Source organism: Fragaria vesca, linkage group LG1 (genome assembly GCF_000184155.1).
Source record: "Fragaria vesca subsp. vesca linkage group LG1, FraVesHawaii_1.0, whole genome shotgun sequence".
Lineage (NCBI taxonomy): Eukaryota > Viridiplantae > Streptophyta > Magnoliopsida > Rosales > Rosaceae > Fragaria > Fragaria vesca.
In genome coordinates, this window is record NC_020491.1 from 11,588,903 (window position 1) to 11,598,439 (window position 9,537).

Here is a 9,537-nt window from a genome sequence, read left to right on the forward strand (position 1 = left end):
GTCGGGAATAATTCTAGTTTTGACGGGTTAATTTCGGCCATATATTTGTCAGAAAATAAACTTCCGACGACTTAGTTTCGACAAATCTTCTTGTCGAAAAACTTTTTCCCGACAAATTGTTCCCAATTGTAGTTGTTATCGGTAACTTTTTTCCTACGATTTTCAACTAACAATGTCATCAAAATAACTATTTTCTATAAATGTAATTACATTTGATTTTTTTTATTATCAAAAATTACGTACATTTAATTTTAATTATTTTCCCACCAATTTAATTTTAATTATATAATTTTCTTGGATTCTAGAACACGGAACAAATTAGACTAAGAAGATTCATAGAAATCAAACTCAATTCAACTATATTGTTAATACAAGTGAAAAAAGCATCAACCATAACATCCATAATAATAAAAATACTACGAGATAAAATACCAAAACAAAAACTGAATTTAGAGGTTATGTTGCTACATATTGATGGAATAAGGGTTCTCCAAGAACATTATGTATTGCTAGCAGCCAGAGATCAAAGTGCACATGCTTCGTAATCTCCATGAGCAGATTTTGAGATTGGAGCAGTTGTAAGTGAGTCTGAGGAACCAAGCTGTAACACAAAAAATAAGTTGTAGCTTATACTTGAATAACACAACAAAACTAGATATGCATACGCCTAAGCATGTTAAAACCATTTCTATCAAGGTATGACAGAAACCATGTAAGCAAAATAAACCTGAACTAAATGAAATGGGAAAAAAAAGCCTGCTCCACACTAACTATGTAGGCGTCTTTAGAAACCACCTAAAATTTTATTGCTTATGTAGGAACTAGAGATGCTCATCCACCCTATTCTATTCAATGAACAATGTGTAGCAAGCCAAGAAAATTGGTGAGTAGTTAAACAAATTTCTCTTTATATAAGTATGAGAAACTTTCTAAAACACACATTCTGTTAAACCCTAATCATAGTGTCCACAGATGCTGAAGTGAACAAGGAGGTGTTGCAAAACCATGGCAACACCTTCATTCCTGCTTATCCAAAATCAATCAAAGAACTTATGGGGAAAAACTCTGATAGTGTGTCAAACAAACTAAACTTATAATTTGAGGGAAAAAAAAGCCATAAGAATTGCAGCTAGTTTGGGGCCCAATTATTTCATGATATGCAATCACATACCGAAGAGGCTGATTCTCTTGCAAGCAAAACTTGAATGAGTTGTTTCAAATCTACCACCTCATCCGTAAGAGTTTCAACTTTATGTTTCACTTGTCCAAACTCCTCTTCACGTTCTAAGCACAAATGCTTATTGCAAGTTTGGCTGCTACTCGAACCACACACATCTTCAGGTGGTTCCATTTTGCCACCTAAGCCAAGAGTTTTGCAATGTTTGAGCCCTTTGAGGACCTCCTACTTATATATGTCCCAGTCATCCAATGTAGACATACATAACCAACATAAATACCTACTATTATTTCAATGAGAATTAAAAAAAAATGCAAAAACATACATAAAGATCCTTTGCCTTCTCACTCTTCCAATGTTCCGGCTTTTGGTCTTAAGGAGCAGAGACATGAAACTTTCTAAACATCTCTATTGGGCTTGGTTCAACTCCGGTCTTATCGATCTGCCACATATAAAGAATAAGGTGAAAGCATTTGTGAGAAGAAAGAAATAAAGAGTAAAGGGTGAACCAAGAATTTAATCCAACTTTTATTATCAATTAACTTGTAGCTGTTAGCAGTGTTCATTTACTTCATTCTCTCAGTCAAGGTTGTTAAATAAGTCCTCATCAGGATGTACAGACATTCAAAGACTACTTGTCATGTAAATTACCTGAATGGTGTTCTGACTTGTTGCTTCTATAACTAGGTTTCAATTTTTCCTAGCTTTTGGAACCATCCTGTTATAGTAGTTTTCAAAGCATCTTTGATCTTTGTTTCTAATCTTTTTATGAACTTTTACGAAGTCTTTTGTTTTTCAAGGATTAGGTTCCTTATCTTCCATTGATTTAGTATATTTACATTTGCAGTCAGACTGACATAGTTAAAAGTATAGTGTTACAGACTTGAATCTAACTAGTCAGTTATATATATGAACACCCTTCGTTGTTCCTACATGGCTATGTTAGCAAAAAGCTTAAAAATGTACTTAAGCCTAAACAATATGGATAGAATCAGACAGAATTAAATGTTAATAGAATAATAATTGATTCATAGATATAGCAGGAGGAATTAACAACCTGTGTACAAGACCTTACTTTTGTGTAAATTTAACAATTGTAGAAAATAACTAACTCTAGATATAGGCATTAAGCTTAAATGCTTAATCAAACTGAGTTAATTGTTGTGCGTACCTCCTCTTTTACGTATTTAGGCATTGGAACTGAACTTGTTGTATGGAGATAGAATAACACCAACAAAAGTACACCAACATCTTCTGTATAGAGGTTTTATGCCGGACTACACAGTATGGCGAAAACATGGGGAGAATGAAGACACTGATGATGACGACATTAGTGATAGTCAGAATCATTGCGAGGAAGGTGAGGCTCCCCATTTTGATCAGTTTGATGATATACAACAACTTGTAGAAGAATTTATCGAAAAAGACTCGAATGGTGATGCGCAGAAGTTTTACAAGTTGTTGGATGAATCAAAAGTGCCATTGTATCCCGAGTGCAAGAAATATTCCAACTTGTCATTTGTTGTGAACTTGATGCACATCAAGAGTACTGGAAATATGAACAACGAAGCATTTGTCAAGTTACTTCAATTGTTGTCGGTGAGTTGTGGCTTGGTTGGTTAAGTTGTTTAACTGATAACTTTGAGGTCACATGTTCAAACCTCATTGACATATGTAGGGTGTGTGAGTTATTAATAATATATATATATATTAAAAAAAAAAGTTACTTCAATTGTTGAAAAATGCATTCCTCATGTGTGAAAAACTGCCGACAACACAGAACGGAGCAAAAAAGATTGTAAAGGAACTCAGGCTTCATTATGAGAGGATTGAGGCGTGCAAAAATGATTGTGTAATATATTACAATAAGCTTGCAGATGCAAAGACATGTCCTAAATGCAAGCTTTCAAAGTGGAAGCCACAACGCACCACAATGAAAGAAAATGGGAAGAAGGTTAAAAAGATTCCGTGGAAAGTTTTGTGACATTTTTCCCTCACACTAAGACTTAAACGATTGTTTATGTCATCTAAGACAGCTCCAGATATGAGATGGCATTTTAAAGACCTTGTGAAATATGGTGTTTTGGGGATTCCAGCAGATACAGAGGCATGAACATATTTTGATCAAATTCATCCATCGTTTGGCGACGAGCATCGAAATGTAAGGCTTGGCTTGGCAACGAACGGATTTAACCCTTTTGGAAATATGAGTCCTAATCGTAGTACTTGGCCTGTTTTGCTATTTCCTCCATGGATGTGCATGAAAGAGCCTTACACATTCTTATTGTTACTCATACCATAACCAAGGGGTCCCGACAATAATATTGATGTTTACCTCGAACTGTTGATCGATGAGTTAAACATTTTGTGGGAACATGGTGCTGAAATGTATGACATATGTACAAAGCAAAGTTTTCAGATGAGAGTTGTAGTTATGTGGACAATAGATGATTTTCTTGCATACGGTTACATGTTTGGTTGGTGTACACAAGGGAGATTGGCATGTACATGTTGTGCTTCAGAGACTCCTAGTCGAAGATTGAAAAATGGAAACAAACAATGTTATATGACGTCGATTCTTAGCACCTGATCATAAATCAAGGAAGAAAAATCGAAAGTATCGCTGAAATTTTCGTTTTTTCACCTAGCGATATATCTTTCCCTCTCCAGAATTTTTCGTTCGAAAATCGCAATATTTTAGATATCCCGAAGAAACTTTTAAATCCCGCTGAAAATTTTCCCGCGGTCATGCTGCCTCTGCTGAAATGTTTGACTGGCTGGCTGGTTGGCTTTGCCCGTGGTCATGCACTGCAAAATGTTCAATTTTGCAGTTTCGAGGATTCAAAACCTTGCTTGGGTTGGTACAAGGCTAACACCCTTTAACTAACCCCTACTAAACCATCCAACTTGTTTATCTTAGTATCTTTATAATATATATTGGTTTTTTTTTTTCTTGAATTTGAAAAGTAAAAAATTAGGTAAATGTCTAATCCCCAACTAACTTTTTTACCTATACTTCCATAAAAAAAATAAAAAAATTAAAAAAATAACTATTTTACCTACACTTCTTAATTCATTTTTAATATATCTACCTTTCAAAAAAATTCATTTATAACTACCTAACCTACACTTCTACGTGGTTTTAAAGTACTCATGTAATTCTATGTGAAATGTACATATGTGTATAAGGCGTGATGGCCTAGCTTCCTTTTGGGTTTCCATCCATAAAAAAAAAATGTTTAAAGTAAACTTTTAAGAATTATTAACGGTTCAGCACTAATATTTTCACCTTAACTTACTACAAGTCCCTATAAATCAATGTTTATTCAAGGTTTTCATTTCAAATATAGCACATAATATAGAAAATAAACATCTTTTAAAGTTTGGTTTAAAATTTCCTTGTTTTTCTTCAAATTTCCGTCAATTTTCTCTTTTTTTTTACTGCAATCGATATTGCCCCGAAATTTTCGTCGAAATTTCCATATTTTGGAGGGTTGAAATTTCCATAATCACTGAAATTTTCTTCCTTGTCATAAATGGCGTAAACAACGGAAAACTTTTGATAATACAAAGGAGATGAAATCTACACCAAAGAGACAATCTAGTCAGGAAATTGTGGATCAACTTCAGAATTTAGGGGCAGTTGAACCAGGAGATAATCAGGAAAATCAAGTAATCACCGGATTTGGAAAGACTAACAATTGGAAAAAAAGAAGCATACTTTTTCGGTTGCCTTACTAGAAAACACTTATGTTGCATCATAATCTGGATGTGATATATATCGAGAAAAATATTTTCGATAACGTGGTTGGCACAGTGATGAACATTGATGGAAAAACAAAAGATTTTTTAAATGCTCGTCGTGATCTCGAAGCTATGGGTATAAGGAAAGATTATTGGCCTGGAGAGGAGGACGACAAGCTAGTTTATGATCGAGCACCTTTCGAGTTGTCAGCTAATGATATCAAAGCTGTCTGTGAATGGTTATTGAAGTTAAAAGTTCCTGATGGATATTCTGCTAATATCTCCCGTTGGGTGAATGATAAACGACGTGGTCTAACTGGTATGAAGACTCATGATTGTCACGTTTTTTTAGAGAGACTACTTTCGCTTGTGGTATGAGAGTTACTGCCTAAAACACCATGTGAAGCTTGATGGAGCTTTCTTACTTTTTCATGGAATTGTGTGCTAAAGTTCTGGTTGTCTATGATTTGGAACTTCTCGAGAATCAAATTGCAACAACTCTATGCAAGTTGGAAATGATATTTCCTCCTGCATTTTTTACCATCATGGTACATTTGTCAATTCATATGGCGTGGGAAGCAAAAGTAGTTGGTCATGTACAATATAGATGGATGTATCCTGTTGAAATGTAACTAATGTAATTTAGATATTGAGTTTTTTTTATTATTATTTTTTTTATAATCATTTATCATAGTTATATATCTGACACTTCTTAAATATAATATTTTTTTGATCTCTTGGTAAATAGGTACTTTCATAAGTTAAATACTTATGTTCGTAATAAGGCCCATCAAGAAGGTTGTATGGCAGAAGGTTACTTGGCAGAAGAGTTTGTCACATTTCTTTTTCGATATTTATGTGAAGTTGAGACTAAATTTAACCAAGTGGAAAGAAACTATGATGGAGGTCAACCACGAAAAGATAAGACTCAGTTATTTATCTTCTCACTTCTGGGTAAAACTATTGACAAAGGTGTCTTGACAGTAATGTCCGAGGAACTTCATCATGTTGTTTCTCTTTATATCCTGAAAAATTGTGATGAATGATTACCTTTCATTGAGTAAGAAATCCTATCACAATAATTGTGTATTTAAATTTTCATATGTTTGAGTTATTTTTTATTTTTTATTTTTTCATATGTTTGAGTTATTTTTTATTTTTTATTTTTTTAAATTATAAAGTATTATACCTGGAAGGAGCATAAGGATATTCTTCGTATACAATATGGTGATGATCAGGTGGATGAGTTTCACATAATAACTTTTGTGGAATGGTTTTCTGAAAGGGTAAAGACAGTCTTGATTTAACATATAACTTTTGATAATTATGTTATTATTTTTTTTTGAAATGCGTTTGATTTTCACATGTAGATCGAGCAATTATAAGCAGAAGGAAAAGAGAGTGCTCAAATGTTTTCTTTGGCCCAAAGTCCTGGAAAGCAAGCAGTTTACTATAAAAGTTACAATATCCATGGGTTCAGGTTCTATACAGAACGACATGATGAGAGTAAGAAAACACAAAACAACGGAGTTATGGTCAAACGAGAGAAAAAGATTAATTGTGTGCCTTGGTATGAAACCCTTACAGACATCGTTGAGCTTTGGTATACATATCAGAATAAAGTTATCTTGTTTCACTGTAATTGGTTCAACACGGCTACCAAAGGCAAAAGTTATAAGGAATACCGTTATGGCATATTGAGTGTCAACAATAAGGGTAAGTTGAATACCCAAGAGCCATTTGTGCTAGCATCCCAAGCAACCTAGGTTTATTATGTTGAAGGAATAAAAAACAGTACTTGGAGCGTCGTGGTGGAAACCAAACCTAGAAACGTTTTTGAAATGCCTATTGATGAAGAGGAACCGTATCAACAAGAAGAATCTCAGACAAGTCACACGTATGCAAACCGTAATGTGGAAGAAGACGATTAAGAATGAGGTATTAACTGTGCTTTAAGTTCATATTAGTGATTTATGTCTTTTTGTGTGTGTATTAATTTTTCCCATCTAAATTAACAAAATAAGAACAAATTGTTTTGTGATTGCAGCACTGTACTTTTAACAAGATATTGAAGTCAGGCATCTAAAAGCAAAAAACAAAGTTTAGGCTTATAGATATGACAAACTTTGAACTGTGTTTTTTCTTTTTTTTCTTTTTAAAAGTGTTCCTTAATTAGAATGGCCAGTTTGATTAGATGAGATGCTTGTAATTATTCAAGATTTACTCTATGAGGACAGTTGTACTAATGCTCGAGGTCAAGGTTTTATGTCCCTCTCGATGCATAATTCTAATATTAATATAATAAGTCAGGCGTGGGGATGAGCCTCCCAGCTTGGCTGGGTTCCAAACCCTTTACAAAAAAAAGAAAGAGTTATATTTTAAATAAGGGTGAAAGGTTGTCTTTATATCGCCTATTAAAAAAGTATAGTAACATATGTGTACTTTTCAATTCTTTTGAATGATCAAACATTATTTTTGAAGTGAAGTTTATTTTTTATTCTTTGAATAAAACATGGTTACACTTGAGTAATATTGAGTTACTCTTTTATATTTTTTTTATTCCCGACAACGTATCTGTGGTCGGAATTAAACCTTTTATTTTTCGACGACCTTATGAGTTATGACAAAACAAAATCTCGTTGGAAAATGACCATTTCTTTTCCGACCATATTAGTCCTCGTCGAAAAAATAATTAGCGGGAACTTTTGCCGCCAAATTATAATTATTTCCGACGCCCTTTTCCGACAGATTGATTTTCGTTGAAAATTTTTTCATCAAAAGATTTTATTTCTGACCATTTCTGACGACTCGTCAGAAATGGTGCTATTTCCAACCAAAAATTTGTTTGGTCAGAAAATGTTGGTTGCAAAAAGTGATATGTGTTGTAGTATATCAACATTTTGAAATCCTTTAGTTCACTAACCGGTATATAAGTCAGGTCTTCATTTTCTGCCGTCTTCCTTTCTACCAATTCAAATATCTGGGGCATCCGCTGTGTTATGCGTTTGATGTTCTGAAACCATTCTATTATTGCGTACGCAACAGGAACTTGCAGTGTTGGATCTTGAAGCACATCATCAAGTTCTAGTAGTTTACCTAGTAGAGCCGCACCTTCAAGTGCGTGTTCCACTGCAGGCAAAAAGAAAAATGATATATTCAAACCACCAACACATCCCTTGATTAACTTGGAATTCCAAACCACAAAGTCAGATTCATATAACTGATACAAATTAATATATCCTTATGACGGCATGCAGATCGGAGTACAACATTTTGATACAATGAATTATTCATTATATACTATAGGTGTAGTTTAGATATGCAATATTGACCAGATCGAAGAGTACGAAATTTTCAGAAATCTTTCCAACAAAGTTACCTTGGCATTCCAAAAGGGCCACTTTTTGTTTCTTCATTATGTTCATGATCACTTTCTGCATCTTCTTGATATCTTTAACAGTCTCATCCACCGCATCAACTTTTCTCTTGGTGCACTTGACAACCCTAGTGTTCTTCTTCACAACCTTAGAATTCTCCTTCGTTGAAACCAAGACCTCCTTCACGTCAAGTGCTGACTGCAGGCGCAATTTCTTCACCAGACTCTTAAGAGACGCATCCAATTCAACAAGTTGGTCGTTGTAACTCAACTTATTAAAGTCCGGCAACTCGTCAAGAAGCCTTGTGCCCCGCTCCATCTCTTCTTTCAGTTCTTTTACTTCATCTTTACGATCACCCAACTTCATGTTATGATCTTCCATCTTCGGAATCATTTCCTTCAAATTCTCCACCGTGGATTTCACGCTCTCCAGGACGGGATAATCAAACATGCAGCACTTCCCTATCGATTTGAGGAAGGATTCACAGGCCGATCCAAGTACTGCTCCTCCAGCACCCTCTACAATCATCTTCCCTGCTTCCTTGAGCATCTCCATTGATCTTCAATAATCTTGCCGACAAACTCCCCAAATCACAGAACTGGTATACGTCAACCGGCTGCATCAATTAGAAAACGTACAAAGTTCAGATCAGACACTCGAAAATTAACCACAAGTTCATACCGTTTCAACAACAACAACAACAAAAAAGTGTGTTAACAAGTCAGAAAGATTTACCTAGCTAGCTCGTGGATCTGCAAGAAATGAAACAGCCCAGAGAAGTTGCAGAATTTCGTCTCACTTCTCTCAAAATCACTATCTGATTTGATGCTCTCTGTGTGACATTATTCTTAAGATAATTCGAGCTATTTATAGGAGCTACAATAATGTGATGTTTTCTGCGAAGCTACTCAAAATGCCAAAACTTAATATCTTAGATAAGATATATCATTCTTTTAACCGTATTTAATCAAGGGGCCATAAATTCAAAGTTTGGAGATAAAGATAATAATAAATAAGATCCTACTACAATCAATGTTTTAAAAAACGTTAGGCGCTAGTCGGACGGACAGCCGGTCACTAGCGTCTAGGCAGGTTAATCAGGGGATTAATCGGTTTTTTAGCTCTCTAGACGGAAACGGTGAAGCACCATCCTAGCGCCTAGGCGGGAAGTAATCGGCTCTAAGCGGAGATTTTTAGAACATTGACTACATGCGTGAGTCATTTACAAACTAAACATTA

The 9,537-nt window shown here is 34.7% G+C and overlaps 1 protein-coding gene across 1 annotated transcript; it reads right to left on the bottom strand.

The window, feature by feature from the left end:
* Positions 1 to 511: 511 nt before the first annotated feature.
* On the bottom strand, positions 512 to 9,139 carry LOC101310158. The gene is made up of 6 exons (XM_004288036.1): positions 9,034 to 9,139; positions 8,301 to 8,914; positions 7,845 to 8,050; positions 1,503 to 1,619; positions 1,172 to 1,405; positions 512 to 601 (listed from the first exon to the last, which is right to left on the bottom strand). Exons 2-4 carry the CDS (start codon positions 8,851 to 8,853, stop codon positions 1,551 to 1,553), a joined length of 828 nt encoding a protein of 275 aa, XP_004288084.1. The 5' UTR covers positions 8,854 to 8,914; positions 9,034 to 9,139; the 3' UTR covers positions 512 to 601; positions 1,172 to 1,405; positions 1,503 to 1,550.
* Positions 9,140 to 9,537: the final 398 nt, after the last annotated feature.